The 20,668-nt window shown below is 39.2% G+C and overlaps 1 protein-coding gene across 2 annotated transcripts; it reads right to left on the bottom strand.

Moving 5' to 3' along the window:
* Positions 1-1,157: 1,157 nt before the first annotated feature.
* Positions 1,158-19,762, bottom strand: LOC145583085 (uncharacterized). 2 transcript variants are annotated; one of them, XM_081640212.1, is made up of 12 exons: positions 19,045-19,762; positions 16,256-16,520; positions 15,162-15,318; positions 14,258-15,017; positions 13,714-14,143; positions 13,451-13,632; positions 13,154-13,310; positions 11,759-11,995; positions 11,315-11,665; positions 3,939-4,040; positions 3,110-3,349; positions 1,158-2,541 (listed from the first exon to the last, which is right to left on the bottom strand). In XM_081640212.1, the coding sequence occupies exons 1-11, from the start codon at positions 19,551-19,553 to the stop codon at positions 3,110-3,112; spliced, it is 3,390 nt and encodes a 1,129-aa protein (XP_081496338.1). In that variant the 5' UTR covers positions 19,554-19,762; the 3' UTR covers positions 1,158-2,541. The 2 variants fall into 2 exon arrangements, with proteins under 2 accessions (XP_081496338.1, XP_081496337.1); XM_081640211.1 differs by lacking the exon at positions 1,158-2,541 and having other exon boundaries at positions 2,733-3,349.
* Positions 19,763-20,668: the final 906 nt, after the last annotated feature.

Below are 20,668 nucleotides of genomic sequence, written 5' to 3'. Positions count from 1 at the left end.
ATCTTTTACTCTCTCCATTTTATTTTTTTTGTTTTTTCTATTTAGAATTTAAACACTATTTAATACAAAGTATTCTAAATAATTAATTTCAATATATATGGAGTACAAAAATTACGGAGTATATAATTGTTTGATGTCTTGTTTAATTTATTAGACATTTAAATTTCTAGAAGTCAATATTTTTTATCGTTACCTCGCTAAATTTTTAGTAGCTATACTAAATTCTTAAACATTGCACAAGTACACAACATCTAACACATTTATTGTTGTCTATAAGCAAAAGGTTATACTAATTATCATGCAAACATAGGGCATAAAGGCCACCGTAATAATTCATCTCGAAAGGGCTAGCCATACATTGGAATCCCTAAGCTAGAGACGACAATAATCTCTTTGTATGCATTTTAATTTGTGATTTCATATGAATAAAGATTGTTGAATAATGATGTGGCGGAACCAGGGGGCTGAGATGGGCCATGGCCTCCCCCTTGGTATAGATTATATATTAAATGTAGCAATATGTTAGATGTTCTTAGCTTAGCAGGTTTTAGTTGGTTATAAGATGATTGAGATCTATGTTAGAAACCTAGTCCCTACATTTTTTTATTTTTTATTTTACTTTGCAGTTTTTCACTTGTATTTTTTATTTCCTTTTTATTTTCCTTTGCAAAACTTACATGAACTAATTTTACTACTTCGTATTTTGTAGAAGTTTATAGTACTGCTCCAAGCAAAATTTCTTTTTCCATATTCATTATGTAGATTTTATAATATTTTTTTTATCAGTTAAATTCATCTTGAAATCTAATTTTTAAATATCAATTTTTATAATTTTTACAAAAGTATGATTAAAGATTTTAATGCCAAATTAATACATTGATGAGCATGAAATCACTCGTGGTACAATTAAAACACGGAGAAAGTGTATTGAGTTTGGCCCCCTAAATAAACAATTACTGGCTCCGCCCCTGGTACACATGGTACATAAACATTTTTATAAACACCGTTTAATATATAGTATAGATTAACATGAAATATGGTTATGGGGTTTAATATATAGTATAGATTAACATGAATTAAGGTTATGGTGTTGAAGACCAACAGAGGATGTGATTTTTTTTTAAGGAAAAAAAAAAAAAAATCCTCCTTACAAGGGGAGTACTATGGTAAAAAAAAAGTGTAGGTGTTATGCTTTGCAATAATGAGTCCAAGTTAAATATGTTACTCAAGGGGTATTCTTGTCTTTTCATATCTACCATTCAACTTTCGCTCTCCTCACTTCTCTTCTACCTCAACCATCACAGCCACCACAACCACCACCACCATCACCATCATCACTTCATCGCCCACCCATCTACAAACTCGACCCATCGTCACTTCGTCGGCGTTAACTCGACCCATCTACGAACTGTCGAACCCGGCCCATCATCAATTGAAGGAGCTTCAATGGAGGACATGGTCACCCCTTCCCTTTGGGTTGACCATGCCCTTACCCTTCATTTCTAGGGTTTTCATTTTTTTTTTTCAGATGTGGGTAGAGATTGGGGGAGGTGGGTAGATATCGAGGAAGGTGGACATGGGGAAGCTTGAGTTTTGTTCCGCCGCGGCGTTGTGGGCTTGAGAAAGGACGAAGAAGAGGCGGTCAACCGGGGAAAGGAGATCGGAAGTCGACGGCGGAAAGAATATCGGAGTGGGAGATGGTGGCTGTGATGATGATGGCATGATGATGGTGGTGGTTGGGGTGGCTGTAAGGAGGAAAGAGGAAGAAGCAATTACGTAGTATTTACAATTGTGCCATTTGAGTAACAAATGTTGTTACTCAAAACTGGTGCTAGCTCCGCAATAATAGCCAAATAGGAGAAAGTTAAGAGAGAACATTAATGAAGTACAGAGAGAAGTGCGAGTTTGCTCTTCATAACTTCATTGGTAAGATAAGCATAAGCTAGTACACAATACTCTTAGGCTGTTAGCAAGAACTCCGTCTTTCCTTGGCAAGCTTAGAGGATGTCAAATAACGTCTAAAGGCTCCTTGACAATCCGCCTGGATATCAAGACAATTGGAGTGCTCTCTTCCTACCTGGATGCCGCACCAAATAGCCCCTAGCTCTGTTTGCAAGGCCAAGTTAGCTGTTACTACCATGCTTCCTTTGCATATGGATTCCTCATCACAAAGAACCACCCCCACCACTGCTTGATGCATCCCCTTGTTGCTCCTCTTCCAGGTACCAACAAACAAGACCGTGAAGACACGCTCATTTCCTACTTGGCCTGTGTTCCAATGTATCAAAACCATCTTCATTTGGGTCTAGATTTATTTCCTTCTCCAGAACTCTGGCAGTGTTCTTTAATCTCGATGTTGACTCAGAAATTAGAGCAAGCATACAGATGGGATTTAGATGACGGTCCCTGAAGATCACATTGTTGAGATGAATCCATATGCTCCACAACATAATCTGCCATCACTTAAGCCACTCTTTCAGGTTGCTTCACTGGAAGTAGGATGGCAAGATTGGCAACTTTGCATTCACAGAAGGATCCTTTCTGGATTAAATGTGTTTATTAGCATTCATTTGTAAATCATATCCAATATGTTTATTGGGAATCAATATAAATACTGTAATAAACATTAAGATATTGGCATAGACAATGTAGAACTTCCAAAAGAAAGGATATGACATAGAAACTCAAATAAGCTTTGCCGTATCGAAACTCAAATTAGCTTTATCCATATATAAACTCAAATCAAATCAGCTTACCCATATAGAAACTCAAATCAGCTTATACATCGTATATTACATTAGGCCTGAAACAATAATGAAAACTAAACCTAGTACTGGTGTAAAGATAATGGAAATTCACTGTCGACATTACACGAATACAAATACAACTATAATAATATTTATTGTTATTAATGGGAACTACAGCTTAAGATAACTTCCAATAAATAGAAAAATGGAATTAAACAACAGCCTAGAATTCTAGATAAATGATATCCATGAAGTGACGTGATTTCCCAATCCCGGACACTACGTCGTAACCCCCTTTATCCTATGTCTACAAAATTTGTGATGCCGAAAATAAATCTAGATTACAAAGTACATTATTATACCTAATTGGTAGCAGCAGAGAAAGAACTAGTCTTTGCAAGCAGCATATCATAAATATCTTCAGCTGTTGGGCGCTCATCAGGATTCTCATTTGTGCATTGATGGAACAGATCTATCAAGAATCTCAAACCCTCCAATTCCCTGTCTTCTCCCTCAATTTCTGTACAAGAATTTAATCCGGAATGTTCCTCCAACGACCCCAGCTTTTCAATTTCACCATTCAGTAGGGGTCTCTTGCCATTCTGCTCAAAGAACATGTAACATTAAAAACAGTAGGAGTTGAGGGGAATGGGATTGGAAGTGTAGAGTAGAGGGAGATAGGATCTTTAGCAGCATGAGATAGTATACAAAATCCACATATATAGTCTAAGCAAAGGATATTAGGGTGCACTAGCTTGAACAAATGTACAGCCCGTATATATATTCTTAGCAAAGGGTATAAGAGGACTTAAGCCTTTATCACAAAAAAGGAAATCTGATCAGATTAAGCCAAATGTAGTCATGACTCAAAAAGAACTTAGATGTTTGGCAGATATAGAAGGCTTCATATTCTCTTTGGGGCTATTCCCGCCCAAGTTCACAAACTGTAACCTTCTGTCTCCCTATTAACAAACCAGAAAAAAAAAAAAAAAAAAAAAAAAAAAGAAGGATTCTCAATACTCCTGTGGCCATGCCCTACAGCAACCACATACCACAACCCAGTCCAAGAAAACAACATAATAAAAACCTCTAACTCAGCCCATTACAAAAATCAAGAGTGCACACACACACACATTCAACAAAAAGGGTCACACACCAGAGGCTGAGAGAGAGAGAGAGAGAGAGATTTACTTGTAAAAGATCATGAATGTTTGAGTCAGATAGTCCTGAATATGGGATTTCCAAGTTTAACAATTCCAAGAGCAAGCATCCATAGGACCAAATATCAACTTCCTGCAAACAGGAAGAGTCAGCCAAAGGCCTAAATTGTGCATTTTAAAAAATAAAAAAACTTGAAAAAGTAGGCATACACCACTTCATTTATGGGGTTTTTTACCTTTTGTTTTAGAGGGGAGGGGATGGGCTAGATTACTTATATAAACACCAAAAACGTAGAAATAACGGATGCAACTAATCTTAATTAAGGTTGTCAGGATCAGGAATTCAGGATCACACTTCAAATTCAGAAGACAGCCTTACTCAATGGACACCAAAGAGTCTCTCAGACAAAATCTTCCATTAAGAAGAGTAAAATTCTTTGGTAATGTCTTGATATAAGGGAAAAGCAAAGAAGAGTTCCTTCTACAAAAGATGAGGAATTGTAAGACTGACTCTTGCCCTTGAAGTACCTTTCTGGTAATAGACTTCTGTTTTTCTCTTAAAAGAAGTCCAATTCAGTTTTCTGAAGAAATTATTTAGCTACTTATCCAGCTTTGTATCATTCTACTGAGCTCTTTTCACTTCAAAAGAAGAGTTGCAACAAATGTTTGTTTGATGAATTCACTGATTTTTTTTTTCTTAAAAATAAAATCTGATTTGACCCCATTCAAGTGTTTTACACGCCGCTCTACCCTATATGGAAAGTGACCTTTGCTCTTCTTGGAGCAATAGTGATCTTGTAGCCAGGTATGCTAATCCATTGAAAATGCACAAGAAACATCAAAGAGAGTACAATTGTAATCTTTTAATTACTCCCTCTTTCCCCAAGTAAAGCATCCATTTCTCTTGGGCACAACCACGCAACGACACAAGTCTTTAGTAGAGAATTTGTACAGGGGTTTATGAAATAACAGGTTTTTTTTAAAATATTCTTTTATTGTATGGAGAAAGAATGGAGTATTATCAATTAATAGTTTCACGAAAAAGAAGAAGTGGACCAAACTCAAAGAAAAGTGGGAACTTTAATAGGGGACGGATGGAGTATATAGAAAATAGGTACAATGATCTATTACAATGAACTAATAATGCACCTAAACCTCCATAGTCCATACCCCACCAACACACGCAAACACCCGAAGCTATATGTGGCCGTGATTAAAGCACAAAGCATAAGATTGTACTACATTAAGAATGGTCCAACATAGAAACTAGTTTAGGGAGTATATATGTATACAAAGCATTTTACATATACACAATTAGTTCAATGTTTACTGCAAATAAAAACAAATCACACCAGACAAATAAAAAAAGATTATATTGCTACATGCACAATACATTCCCTGTCTGTGATTAGGTGTTTGATAATCATGTCATTCACTAACCAACTAATGAAAATAGCCAGTTATTTGAGAAGCACAAAATATAGAAGCCTTTACAGCCTTTACAGCCTTTACAACCCTGAAAAGGAAAGGTTTGCATCTCTAGCGTACATACAGACAACATTTAGCTGCTGCTCCCAGTTAAATATTTAATACACTAACAAGTTTTGAGGCCTTTTGCAACGAAAGGCTTAGGCTTGGGCTACAAGAAGCACAAAGAATGGATCACCTACGAGCGCAGAAGGAAGACAGGACAGCAACATGGCCCATCAGGGAATGAGCCACCAAATCAGTGAGCTATAATGAGCTAATGATTGCTGGCAGTGTCCTCTCTCAGAGTGACAGCTGCTAGTATTTGTCCCATCTGTTTTGGCAGGATATGTACATATAAGAAAGGGGGAGAGGGAGTGTGTTGGGTAGGCAGTCATTTGTAAATCCCTAGAGCTAGGAGAGTTGTGCCCTAAAGGTACTCAGTAGAGAGTAGTGGCCTCAAGCCACCCTTTTGTTCAAGCTTCCATCTTTAAAATCAATTAATCAACAGCCTTCTTCCCTAAAAATTGCATCATTATTGCCTTCTTATTTCAGTTTACATTCACAGAAGAGTAGAGCGTTACAAGTGGTATTAGAGCGGTGGTCCTGCGACTGCCGGTGCCAGAAACCACCACCCCCATACTCTGTTATCCTCATTTATAAAAAAAAAAAAAAAAAAAAAAAAAAAAAAGAAGGTTATTTCAGCAACACAGAGGTGCGACACGCTGGAGGAACAGATGGCCGGAGTCCAAACTCGATTGGAAACCTTGGAAGCAGCGATGAGAACCCAGGAGGATCCATTAAGAAGACGGTGGAGGGGGCCATTCAGCGGCTCGACGGCCGCTTTGAGCTCTTCCGACAACAACAAGACGCCCAGATGACGGTGAACACCACCACCCAAGCTCAGTTCTTTAGGAGCTACGAAACCTGGTGAACCGGAGGAACCAAGAGAACGCTCAACCCTTCAACCAAGGAGGGCGCAACGGGCAAGATGGAGGAGAGCAACGCTGGAAGCCGAGGAAGCTGGATATGCCGGTCTTCGAAGGGCCGGACCCCGATGGCTGGATTCTGAAAGGAGAGAAGTATTTCCATCATTACCAACTCACGAGAGGAGCAACGGTTGCAAGCCGCCGTTTCCGCTTTGGAAGGTGATGACCTAAGGCGGTTTCAGTGGGAAAATCGGAGGAGACCCATGCCAAATTGGGAGAGCCTGAAAAGCAGAATCTTGCGCCAATTTCGGCCGACTCGCACCGGTAGCCTCCACGAACAGTGGTTGGCGGCGAGCCAAGAGACCACAGTCATGAAATATCGAAAGAAATTCATAGAATTGTGAAGATATTCCTGAGACTATAATGATGGGTCACTTTATAAATAGGTTAAAAGAGGATATTAAGGCTGATGTAAGATTAATGAATCCATTCAATCTGGAGCAAGCCATGGAGATTGCAGGTCGGGTCGAAGAAAGAAATCGGGTTGGTGGACTCAAGAAAGGGCCCACTTACTTCGGGTCGAGTAGATCCGTGGCCAGCGGTAGTGGATCAAGGGCTACATCTGGGGAGGCCTTGTAAATACATATGGGACCCCAACCCCACAATCGTCGACATCCAAAGGATGGCCTAAGGCCCCATCCGAATCACAAGCCTCAGTGAATTTCCTAAAGGCAACCAATTCTTACTCGACCAAGACTAGTGAACCACGGCGGCTGACAAATGCGGAACACCAGGAATGGAAGGCGAAGGTGCTTTGCTTCCGGTGCGATGAGCGATGGAGTGTCGGTCACCGGTGTAATAATCGGGAGATGAGCGTCCTACTCCTAGGTGTGGAGGAGGACGACGGTGCGGGCCCTTCGAAATCACCAGACTCCAGCGAGGACGAGCTAACACCCGGAGTGTGTATCTCTAACCCACGAACCATGAAACTCGAGGGAAGGGTTGGACCTCAACCGGTGGTGGTACTAGTCGATCCCAGAGCCACCCACAATTTCATTTCGGACGGCTTAGTGGCGGAGATCGGAGTTCCTGTAGAGGGCAGCCGTGAATTCGGGGTTTCTCTTGGGAACGGCGACATTATCTGGGGTAAAGGGAGATGCAGGGGAGTGAGGATCGTGTTAAGTGGTGGGTTCGTGGTGGTAGATAATTTCCTACCCCTACGGCTTGGCAACGCCGACATAATCTTGGGCATTGAGTGGCTGGAGAAATTGGGGCCAGTGGTCCATAATTGGAAGACCCACCTTATGAGCTTTAGGGTGGGTGGGGAGAAGATTACTTTGGAGGGTAACCCCGCCTTGGTACGCACACAAATCTCTCTAAAAGCCATGCTTCAAACTTTGCACCATGAGAAAGGGGTTTGTGGCTGGAGGTTAATCGGCTGGAGGCTGCTAAAACCGGGGTAGAAACTGGTGATGCTGAGGTACCTGAATGGCTAGCCAAAACTATACAACAATTCCAAGCAGTGTTTGCTCCCCCAAAAGGCCTACCACCTAAACGCGGGCTAGAGCACGCAATAGTGTTGAAAGAGGGCAACAATCCGGTGAGCGTAAGGTCATACCGGTACCCACAATTTCAGAAGGATGAAATAGAGAGACTAATTAAGGAGATGCTCGAGGCTGGGATTATTAAGCCATCGGTTAGCCCATTCTCAAATCCGGTGTTGTTGGTTAAAAAGAAGGATGGCTCGTGGAGGTTCTGTGTGGGCTACCGAGCTTTGAATCGTGAAACTATTCCCGACAAATGCCCCATTCCTATCATCGATGAGCTCTTAGATGAGCTACATGGGGCGGCTGTATTTTCCAAACTAGAACTTAAATTGGGTTACCACCAAATATTGGTGAGGGAAGAGGACACGCACAAAACCGCGTTTCGTACCCACGAAGGGCACTATGAATTTTTAGTAATGCCTTTTGGCCTTACAAACGCGCCGGCTACCTTCCAAGCGCTTATGAATGAAGTGTTTCGACCATGCCTAAGGAAGTTTTTGCTCGTGTTCTTCGACGATATTCTCATATATAGCCCGGACAAAGAGAGCCATTTGGAGCACATGAGAGTGGTGCTGTCCAAGTTAAAGGAGCATAGCTTGGTAGCCAATTTCAAGAAATGCGAATTTGGGCAATCCAAGGTTGCATATTTGGGGCATGTGTCTCAAGAGGGTGTGGCAGTCGATTTGGAAAAGATAAAGGCCATGGTGGAATGGCCAACTCCACAGAATTTGAAGGAATTGCGCGGGTTTCTAGGATTAACCGTTATTACCGGAAATTCATAAGGGGATATGCTCAAATTGCACGGCCATTAACAGAGCAATTAAAGAAAGATAATTTTGGGTGGTCACCGGAAGCTACGGCTGCCTTTGAGCGGTTGAAAATCGCAATGAGTTCTGCCTGTTCACGTGATGCCAAATTTCTCTAAGACCTTCATCATCAAAGCCGATGCTTCGGGTTACGGGCTAGGGGCTGTTCTAATGCAAGAAGCACGGCCCGTGGCATTTTACAGCAAGTTTTTAGGTCCAAGATCACAAGCTAAGGCAATATATGAGAAGGAGCTAATGGCGATTTGCTTAGCTGTGGTCAAGTGGCAGCATTACTTGCTTGGCCGCCATTTTATCATGAGAACGCACCAACAAAGCTTGAAGTATATCATGGAACAAAGAGAAGTGAGTGGTGAGTACCAAAAATGGGTTCGGAAATTATTGGGGTTTGATTTTGAGATTCAATTCAAACCCGGAGCAAGCAATCGTGTTGCGGATGCACTATCTCGGAGAGGAGAAAGGGTTAGGGAGTTGGCAGCCTTGGTTTCAGTCACTGGGATTAATTGGGAAGAGCTCGAAGGTGAGATGAAAGCTGATAAAGAACTTAGCAGAATTATGGCTGAAATAGCAGCAGGGCAAGGAGCACAAGTGGGGTTCACCCTCGAAGGGAATAGGCTGCTATTTAAGGGAAGAGTGGTAATTCCTAAAGAGTCACCCCTAATTTCTAAACTCTTGAAGGAGTATCATGATAGCCCAGTTGGAGGACATCAAGGCGAGACTAAGACGTATTTGAGAATAGCCGCGGAGTGGTATTGGAGGGGAATGAGGAAGGATGTGGGAACACATGTGAGGCAATGTGTTACTTGCCAACAAGCTAAGCATTCGCAACGCCAACCAGCCGTTTGTTACAACCTCTCCCCATTCCTGAGGCCATTTAGGAGGACGTCTCAATGGATTTTATAGAAGGGCTTCCACATTCGAAGGGGGTAGACTCGGTGTTGGTGGTAGTGGACAGGCTATCTAAGTATGCACTTTATTGGATTAAAACATCCATTTAGTGCCCTCACAGTAGCAGAAACATTCACTAAGTAGTAAGATTACATGGAATGTCAACCTCAATCGTATCGGATAGAGATCGTATCTTTATGAGTATATTTTGGAAGGAGTTATTTAGGCTACAAGGGACTAACCTCAAAAGAAGCACCGCGTACCACCCCCAAACCGAGGTTGTCAATAAAACATTAGAGACATATTTGCGTTGTTTTATCAATGGTAAGCCCAAATCGTGGGGTAAGTGGTTGCATTGGGCGGAATATGCTTACAACACCTCCTACCATGCCTCTACGGGTTTCACACCATTTCGAGTGGTGTACGGGAGGGAACTTCCAAAGCTGATTAGGATGGGCAGTGGGCAGACCCCGGTTGATAGGTTGGAGGAGTGGCTTCAAGAGAGAGATTGGGCGCTTGATGAACTGCACATGAATTTATTCGGGCTCAGCAACGAATGAAGGTAAATGTGGATAGGCGAAGAAGAGAGGAGGAATTTGAGATTGGAGATTTGGTTTACTTAAAATTGCAACCATATAGGCAAAAATCGTTGGCCAAGAGACCAAATGAGAAGCTAGCTCCTTGCTTCTATGGACCCTTCAAGATAACCCAACGAATTGGTCAAGTGGCCTACAAACTAGAGCTGCCAGAGACTTGCCGAGTCCACCCCGTGTTTCATGTATCCCAACTCAAGCGCGCCTTAGGAAACCATGTGGCGAGCCCCTCTATACCCACCCAACTGACCGAAGAGCTGGAGCTGAGAGCTGAACCTGAGAGTGTGCTAGATACAAGGGCTGCTCCGAGCAAGCCTGATATTCTTGAAGTGTTAATTAAGTGGCAGAATCTGCCCTTAATCGAGGCAACATGGGAAGAGGCAGCAGCAATTCAAGAGAGATTTCCATCTTTTCACCTTGAGGACAAGGTGACTCTCCTAGGGGGGGGAGATGCAACGAAAGGCTTAGGCTTGGGCTACAAGAAGCACAAAGAATGGATCACCTACGAGCGCAGAAGGAAGACAGGACAGCAACATGGCCCATCAGGGAATGAGCCACCAAATCAGTGAGCTATAATGAGCTAATGATTGCTGGCAGTGTCCTCTCTCAGAGTGACAGCTGCTAGTATTTGTCCCATCTGTTTTGGCAGGATATGTACATATAAGAAAGGGGGAGAGGGAGTGTGTTGGGTAGGCAGTCATTTGTAAATCCCTAGAGCTAGGAGAGTTGTGCCCTAAAGGTACTCAGTAGAGAGTAGTGGCCTCAAGCCACCCTTTTGTTCAAGCTTCCATCTTTAAAATCAATTAATCAACAGCCTTCTTCCCTAAAAATTGCATCATTATTGCCTTCTTATTTCAGTTTACATTCACAGAAGAGTAGAGCGTTACACCTTTATGGTTTGAGAGAATGGGAAGCACATCATCCCACAATATAAAATATATCAACATACACTCCAAGCCAGCTAAACAACATGACGTGCAGGTCCAACCAACAAAATCCTGCTGGTTAGAATCCCCACCAGGGTCACATCCTTTCCAAATCAAACTTGCAAGAACAATTAAAAGACTGATTCACATGCATGATTATTTCACATTTATGCAGATAGTGATCAGTCACATGTAGATTAGAGCACAAATTAATATCTGGAAGTGACACTTACCAGGCCATAGGTTTTCCGTTCATGCATTGCCTGCAATACCTCAGGAGCCATCCAGCGGGGTGTTCCAACACAAATATCAGGTGGAGGTATACCTACATGGGAAATACAACATGTATGCAAGGAGGATCGAAGAGGAACGGCTCTGTCGAAGTCAGATAGCTTGATAACAGGCATTCCATCAGCTCTCTTCTGATCCAAATCAATTAGAATATTCTCGCTCTTGATGTCACGATGAATAATGTGCTTGGAATGCAACTCCTTCAGTGCACATGAAACATCTCTAGCAATACACAAAGCAAGATGAGCAGGTACATGCTTCTTGCCAGTTTTCAACAGCTTCTCTATGTAATTCTGTAGTATGACACAGGTTTAAGTTGATGACATAAGATAATAGATTCACTAACGCAACTGACAAAAAATGTTTATAATGGAGAAAAGAGTCACCTTCAGAGAGCCCCCTCCAACATATTCCATAAAAATCGCAGAACGAAGCATACGACGCTCAGGCTTTTCATCAGATGAAGATGAAGGTATCCAGTCTGAAGAAATCTTATGCCCATAAATCTCAACTATGCATGGGTGTTTCTTTAGAGCACTCAAAATTCTTACTTCCCCGATACAGGTAAATTCAAAATTCCTGATTTCATCCAGGGCAGTTGCGGATACCTCTAAAGTACGGACCTGAAGTAATAACTATATCAGCTAGGAGTACATTAAAGACCACACTAACACTACCCCCAAGGGATAAAAACCGTGACAAATCTCCAATACATATATAATAATAAAAACAAATTTCAAAAAAAATGAAGGACACGAATAATAAAAGAATAAAAAGTATATATCAGAAAAGGATTGTTAGCTAAGGAGTTATGAGGGTAGTGATGTTGAAGATAATCAATTTTAGCTTTTAACTCTAAAAACTGTATCGACTTACTAGGCTATGCATTAGATTATTATGACAATGATAAGTTGAAAGTTTTCACTAAAAGCTACTGGGGAACATCAACACACATCCAGCTCAAAATAATCTATGCTTGAGCAAAAAGTTCACAAATGCAACATTGACTTATCATCAAAAAAATGTTAGCTAGGTGGAATAAATTTTTTAAAAAAAAAAAAAAAAAAAAAAAGCAAGACAGAGGCAAATATATATATATATATATATATATATATATATATATATATATATATATAGAGAGAGAGAGAGAGAGAGAGAGAGAGAGAACTAACATGATAACTGACATACAGATAAAAAGAACTTGTTCGAGAACCACAAATTAATTTATGAATGGTCGACCATGGACCACCTATTTTCCATATTCTCCAAAGTCACAACTAAAGTTGTCAATAGTTTCCAATTGTCCTACCAAAGTACCAAACTAATAATATTCATATACAAGACACTTGTGATGTGACAATGTGACGATCATTGTAGTTAATTATGTTTCTTTTACCATTAATGAGCTACCTGTTCTTGGCTCAAACTCGTCATTTCTTCTCAAGTATCCAAGTCAATTATTTGATACTCTAGGATATGAACACTTGTTATTAAATCTGGACCAAAGGCACATTATATTCATAAAACAGCTAAAAGTGAAACTTGGGCATCAATCACACACACACACACACACACACACACTAGTACCCGAGTCCAAGTAATATAACTTTAGTCTCCAGATAATCAGACTAGGAGATGGAAACATTCAGAGCTAAATCACGTACATAGAGTCACATTCTTCCAAAGTTCCAAAGACCCAATAGCATAGAAATTGTTCCCGATAAATAGGCTGAGTAAAACAATACATAAAATCAATAAACATTCATGTCTAGGAACCAAACCTTTGCTGCAGCTTCAACTGATCCCACTTTGCATAAAATGAGAGAGCTAGAAGCCACTTTTTCAATTTCTTCACATTCAGAGATCGAAGGAAAACCAGTCGAAACAGGATCGCTAGGAGCAAGTTTTGGGTAAATAATCCGAGTAAGCGGAATGTACCTGCAAGAATAATATTTCATGACAGCATGAGAAATGATATGAAAACAGTTCCTCTGAACAAGCTTATATGACATGATGCGGCTACAAGTTATAGAACAAAAACAAAACAAGACACAGGGCCATTAAATAATTCAAAAAACCTGCACAAGTACTCTGGATCCATCTCATCCCGTATATCATGTGGACGACAAGCATCAACTATCATGCGAACCCATAATCCACCCTTCTGGACAAGGACTGCATTCCAGGCATGTGGAGAAAAGTCCAGGTAACCTCGAATTAGCTCACAAGGGACAGGGGGCTCCATTCGATCACACAAGTACTGGAATGTGCAAGAAGTAAACAGTTCATACAGCAATCAAAATTATAACAGTAAATGAATCAGATACCACAAAATAGTTACCTTCATAAGAACTGCCCTATGTCTACATACACCAAGTTGCAGAGCCCCTAAAGGCACAACTACAGAATTGCGTCTCACTTTGATAGTTTGAAGGGATTGCTCACAGATATCTTGTAAAACAACATCTTCCACAGCATGAGTATTCTTCTTCAAGGCCACCATCCCATTCTCACTATTCCCAACAGCACAAGTACAAACAAAAGGCTTCTGATAGTTTGAACCAGAAACATCTTTTCTAACCCTATCAAGGGAATAAATCCTATCCCCACCTCCAAAATGATCCGAGACAAATAGAGCAAGCCAGGAAGCAACCAGAAAATTATCATCAGCTGTCAGGTCTCTTCTCAGCCTCAAGCCAGTCAACTTCTTCAACCGAAGAACCATTGCTTGAGCTGACAACAAAATTCCATCCAGTTCTTCATCCCTTTCCCTGAGCAAAGAGTAGGCAATCACAGATTTTATTAATTCAAAAGAATTATGATCTGAGCATCTGTAAAGACAGCCGAAAAATTATTTTGTATAGAGTTATTTAAAATGTAACAACCTGTCAAGTAGAATAACCTCACGAGAATGGATCTCCAAATTTTGCTCATAATCCCTCAGTGACATAAAAGGTCTATCACGTCCAGCATCATAAAACCCATCTGGTAGATGATCCTTAACACCACAGAAAGATGTGAAATTATATATGCGAGAAGTAGCAGCCTGATCATCAGTTGATCTCCGAGACTTTCTGGGCTTTGGGTTATCAAGATATTTATCTGACTGCCTTTTACACTTGTGGGAAGCTTTTGAGACTGGGGAAGAAATGCTTTCTTTAGCCTTATCAATGTTATCACCCAAACTGCATATGCAAGTTGATGGAGCATCACAGCAACAAGTATCATTTTCTCCTTCACTGTTGGCCTCATCTTCAATACCATTGGAGTTATCCAAATCAATTTCCTTCTTTGATTTCACACTATCATCAATGGTATCAAGAAATACTGCACCACCCTCATTTTCTCCATATATTGACTGCTTACATTGGCCCTCAACACAAGTAATGTCAGTAGCACACTCAGAAATAGAGTCAGATGCAAGTGGCGCTTGTTCGCACCTTCTGCACTTTTCACTCGATTTGATAGTGAAAGTATCACCATGGTCTTCAATTTTCCATTTTCTGCTATGATGTAATCTCTCTTGGCGAGCACGTTGCTGTAAATATTGCCTTCTCTTCCACCGCTTACCTAATCGCCGTTTACCAAAACATCTATCAATCAAAGAAGACCCAGGTACATGATATGAGGTAGAATTAGAAGATGCTGCATCATATAGAGCACTATTGGTCAATAGTCTGCTGATCGTTACAACATATGATTAACTTCAATGAACATTTGGAAATTAAAAAAAAAAAAAATTAAATAACACTCGAGAATCACTAAATAACAAACAAAAAACATGCTAACCATCACAAGAAATGCTTCCATTGTCATCAATTGTTGCTTCCAAAACATCCATCTCAACAGTAGAATTGATAATGTCATCACTGCAGACGCCACTTCCATTACCCTCCATATTGCAGCAAACCCATGCAGGTATTTCGCAACTGAGAAGCTTATTGTACTTAGACAATAATAAAAATATGAAGTAAGCATGTTAGGTTTAAACATTTAGACATAGAAAAATCTTCAAGAGCTTTGTGTTGATGGAATGGCAACCCTACTTCCTTGCTATCCAAGATTTTGTTTAATGAAAACACACAACTTTGTATCCCCCCTCTCACCCAAAACAGGCCCAGGAAATATAAAAAAGAAATGGAAAGGACAGCCCCTATCCTGGTCTAATGTATTATGATTGGTTTTGATGCCTTCATTATTTATAAGACTGCCAATCATGCTACCTAGGAAAACCCTCAGTTAGAGGAAAACAAAACTCTGTCTCAACCAAAAGGCAACAAGTCGAACGTAATAGGAACAGAATATAATGTACGTGGCAGATCAAATTACGTAAAGTTATTAAGTTGCAGGAAAGCCAAATTACGTAGAGTGTATTAAAATGTTAAGGGTGTTACTATTTGATGACAAAGAAACACTCACAACGACATTATTAATGACCTAGCCCGTAAGTGTTTTCCAGCAACTATTTGCATTAACCTCTGGCAAATCTTCCTCCCCGCCCAAATCCTCCGAGTATACGCATTCCACCGTCGCCCGTTGTTACACCCGAAAATGTACAGTGATAGTGGTGGTGGCTGTGGTGATGGTAGTTGCAGTTGAGGTGATGGTGGATGATGGACTATTTTGGGGGTAGAAGGTGGTCAAGCCATGAGTAAGGATAAGGAGTAATAACAATTCAAAGTAGGGGTAGGATGGTAATTTACACTGTCATCGTGAGTATTATTTTGTCGTCAAATAGCAATTCAAAACATTAAACTCTACACTTTTTATAACCATCAATAATCAGCAAGAAATATCAATAACTAAATATGATCAGAAGTTTATTAAAAATAAATAAATAAAAATAAAAAATAAAAAGAAAAAAGCTAGTTGTTCCTGGGTACCTGAAGATTCAGCTTCTGAAGGTTCTGCATCGAGCTAAGTTCAAGCAGTCCAAGAGATGTCAACCTATTTCTGGATAAATCTAAATTCTGCAGTTTTTGTAGAGTGGACAATCCAGCTGGTAGCTCAATTAGCTTATTATTAGCAACTTTGAGTGATATGAGGGCCTTTAATGAGCTTATTTCCTGTGGTAAACTTCTCATCTTATTGAATGACAGATCCAAATACTCCAGATTAACCAGGAAGCTAATTTCAGGAGGAAGGTATCTGCAGAATGAGCATAAAGGAATATCCATAAAACAGAATTTTCATGAATAATTAAAATGAAAATTAATATATTTAAAGGTGTAGAACAGGAATTTATAAAGCTTAGTAAAATTAAATCTGAATGACTTTCAATTTTCACATGCACAAGATAACAGTGATGGCCAGACATACTTTACCCAATAGTATGGCCAGAAATACTCTAGACACAATTATCATAACAGTGATAAACTGATAACACCTTTTGTTCATCATGAGCCAATAAAAAATTCAATGAACAACAAGTAGCACCTCCTTTGTAATCTCCTCTCCACCCCAACCTCCTTTAACCCTTTATTCTCTTAACTTTTTTTTTGTCTGCTTTTCTCTATAGTTTATTTGCAGACTGCGATTTAAAGAGAAGTTGCAGCATTTACCTTGATAAATTTAAGAAAGGAGATAAGAAAATTAACTCAAAATGGTAACATTGAAGAAAGAATTGACAAGATTTAATAGACTAAACAACTTCCATTTACTCAGTACTAATACCTCTTTTGGAGAAGTACAGAAGAATAAGTAATATTCAGATATGATTAGAGTGATTATGCAAAATGAATACAACATGTGGGGACAGGCAATGATATGAATGCTGATGATTTTTCGGAATATCATTGGTAGCTCTGTATTTTATTTTATTTTTTTACATATAATGACATTAATGAATGAAATTGGTAAAATAATTCCATAAAATTTAACTTTAACTACAGTTATTAGCTCATTCACCCATTCCACTCCCTACCTCCCTCTCTCCACTCAAAACTCAGCTTTTTCACCATCGACAAACTCTCATCACTTTCTCTTTCCACCATTAAACCCCAAGTTCCCCACCTCCCTCCACCCACCACCGGACCCAATATTGTTACACCTACGACCTACCACCAGACCCTCTACCCTCCTCTCTTTCTTCGCCCACCGCAAGAGTCATCATAACACATGACACATCACCACTACCACAAACCCAAATTCTCTCTCCTCAAAACCCCACTCCTCAAACAAATTTGACATGATAATGAGCAAATTTCACATCAACATCCAACTATTCCGTCTCTATTGACCCTTCTATCACCCCCAACACAAACCCATCACTTCTTACAAATAAAGCATGACTAGTGATAAAATAAATAAATAAATTTAAAAAAAAAAAAGAAAAGAAAAAGAAAGAAAGTGATTTGTGGTGGTGGAGATCATGTTCAATTGGTCATTGAAGCTAGCACTTCAACACATATGGAGGTTAAGGTTCATAGATTTGGAGCAATAGTGGTTAAAGGTAGTGAGCATGGAGGCCGGCATTTGTTAGTGCAATTAAGGACTATAAGGAGCGAATAGGGGCAGTTGTGGTACTGCGGTGGAGAGAGAAAGTGATTTGTGGTGGTGGAGATGAGATGCGATGAGATTGAGAAATCTAAAAAGGTTTTGGGAGGTAGTTTTTAAGGATGATAAGTAGATCATAGGGTATGCAGTTGTTGTCCTACATTGATGTGTTCTTGAGAAGTTCAAATATTAAAATTGACTTCTTTTTAGTTTCTTATAAGAAAAGTCTAATGACACATTAATGTGGGGGAGAATCCATTAATGGGGATGGAACAATGTACAGTGAAATGCGGAATGGATATTAGTTGAGTAACTTAACATTTAAACAATGAAATTAAAAAAACTCCAAACTTTAATTTAGCCCCCAAAAACTAAATACAATTAATAAAAAAATTGTCCCTATCTCCATATAAAAGCAACCGCATCATTTTTTCCTACTCCCAAACCCCAAGATCTTTCATTCCATCTTACACTATATGGTCACTTTCCTACATCCTCATATTTACTTCCTACGTTGTCCTCATTATCAGCATTCTCATTATCATCCTCTGCAAGTTTGTCCTATTCTGATGTCTCTAATCCGTGCCACAATGTATGCGATTATCTTTTAAGTTTATTTTTCCCTAGATTTCCCTATGCCTATAAGTTAAATTTTGTATTCTTCTATAATTTGTGTAAATGTTTCCAGACATGAAGACGGATTATCCTGGTCCACTTCTGCTTACACTATCAACTACTCCGTAAGAATAACGCATAAAAGAGATCACAACATTTGTTAATTTTCTAAGTCTTTTGTTTGCAAAAATATGTTCATTGCATATTGCAAATATGCAATTGAATAACCAGCATATCATCTAAACAAAGCTTGCATCTTTCACATAATTCAACCGTGAAAAACATGTATTATTCTCTCTTTGGTTTCTAATTCCATTAAACCCACTTCATCAACAAAATACTAACAACAGATATTTGAACAGGCACATAAAAAAAAAAAAATCACTTTTCACAACCACAAATTCTTCTCTCATAATCGGTGACTAGTTGACTAATTACATTAAACTGTACCAAAAACATAAGTGTAATACAGAACAACTAATTACTTGTGATTCATAACATCAAAAAATAAAAGTAATTGATCAAAAACAAAAAGAAGCAAAAAATGTATTTAACCACCAACCTAATAGAAAAATGGCAAACTGAGAGCTTGGTTAAACACTTAAGGGCAGAAATCTCAGCCATGATGGGGAACCCGGACCGCTTCGGTGGCACTTTCGAAAGCTCGAGTTCCTTCAAAGACTTCAACTTGCTAAGAGGCAAACCCATAAGACTAATTGGGGATACCTTAACTTGCAAACATTGAAGCTCCACCAAATCCCTAACCTCTTGCGGAAACAAATTAACCTCATTAGCGAAAAATTTAAGCTTCTTCAACCTTCCCCCAAAATTCCCCAACGATTTGGGTATCAAATTGAACACATTACGATACACATACAACCCTTCCGCCGAATTCTCACCATCGCCGTCGAGGAGAGAGAGAGGAAGATCTAAATTCTTGTCGGAAACATCGATAATTGAGTCAAATTCATCGGATTCTGCGCCGGAATTTGTCGGAAGAGGTGGAATTTGATCGGAGTCTAGGGTTTCGGGAGTTTGAGCTTCGGGTTCAGGGGGGGTTTGGTCTTGCATTGTTAAAGGGAGGAGAGAGAAAATGGGAGGTTAGAGGAAGAGATCAAGCTGCCGCCATTGAAGCTTGGTTTGAAGGTTGGAAGAAGGAAGAAGTGAGAGAGCAGGGCAGTTGTTGTGACCGCTGCTGCTCTTTCGAAACCCTAGAAGGTGAGAGACGATGCTGTTCGGGCATTGTTTAAAATTTGAATTTTTTTTTTTTTTTTTTCAGAAATTTGAAGTTAAAACAATGGAAAAAGGAAAGTCAAGGCTTTCACACTTGATTTCGGTACTCATACTAGTCAATGTCATACATTGAATCGAAGTGTCGAACTTTCTATTTTTGTACTACACTAAGTATTTTTTAGGAAAAATTATACTACTCCTTCCGTTTTTAAATACTTACTCCATTTCTTCAAGCGCGGAGTTTTAGGAGAAATTGGAGAAAGTAATAAAATATGGAGGTAGTAGGGTAGTTGAGAAAATAAAAAATTGTAAAAAGCAAAAAGTAATGGAAGAATAGGAGGAGAGAGAGTATTATGTTGGGTCCACCAAGTGTGGGAAATGAATTAAATATTGTAAAATCTTTCCAAAAAAGGAAATAGAGCAAGTATTTAAAAACGACCGAAAAAGAAAAGTGGAGCAAGTATTTAATAACGGAGGGAGTAATAATTTCAACTTTGCCGTATTATAGGATTAGTTCCTAGTTTCTATTATAGGATTGGTTCTCATTATAACCTGGTCATATATATATAATTGTCTACATTTTTCAGTTTCGGAACAAAAAATTTCAAAAATTTGCAAAATTTGGCAAATATAAGGTATTACATCAAAACTTAGAAGTTCATACTCTTTCGTCTAATTTTGATGCAATTTATTACTTATTTTTGTGTTTTTTGCTTGAATAGGTTAAATTTGAAGTAGCAGAAGTTGAATTGGAGTAGTTCAAAGTTCAATTTTGGTATTTTTAAGTTCGAGTTTCTTCATAATCAGGTATTTTCACAATTTTGTTTGTTTTTCTTCAAATTATGTTTGATTTACTTATCGTTTCTGTTTAAATTTGTTGTAATTTAATTTAAAATTGATTAGAAACTAATTCGAAGTTGAATCAAAGGTTTATTTATGTATTTATTTTTTTA

This window comes from Chenopodium album, chromosome 15 (genome assembly GCF_948465745.1).
Source record: "Chenopodium album chromosome 15, dcCheAlbu1.1, whole genome shotgun sequence".
NCBI classification, from domain to species: domain Eukaryota; kingdom Viridiplantae; phylum Streptophyta; class Magnoliopsida; order Caryophyllales; family Amaranthaceae; genus Chenopodium; species Chenopodium album.
This window is presented reverse-complemented; position numbering and strand designations above follow the sequence as displayed.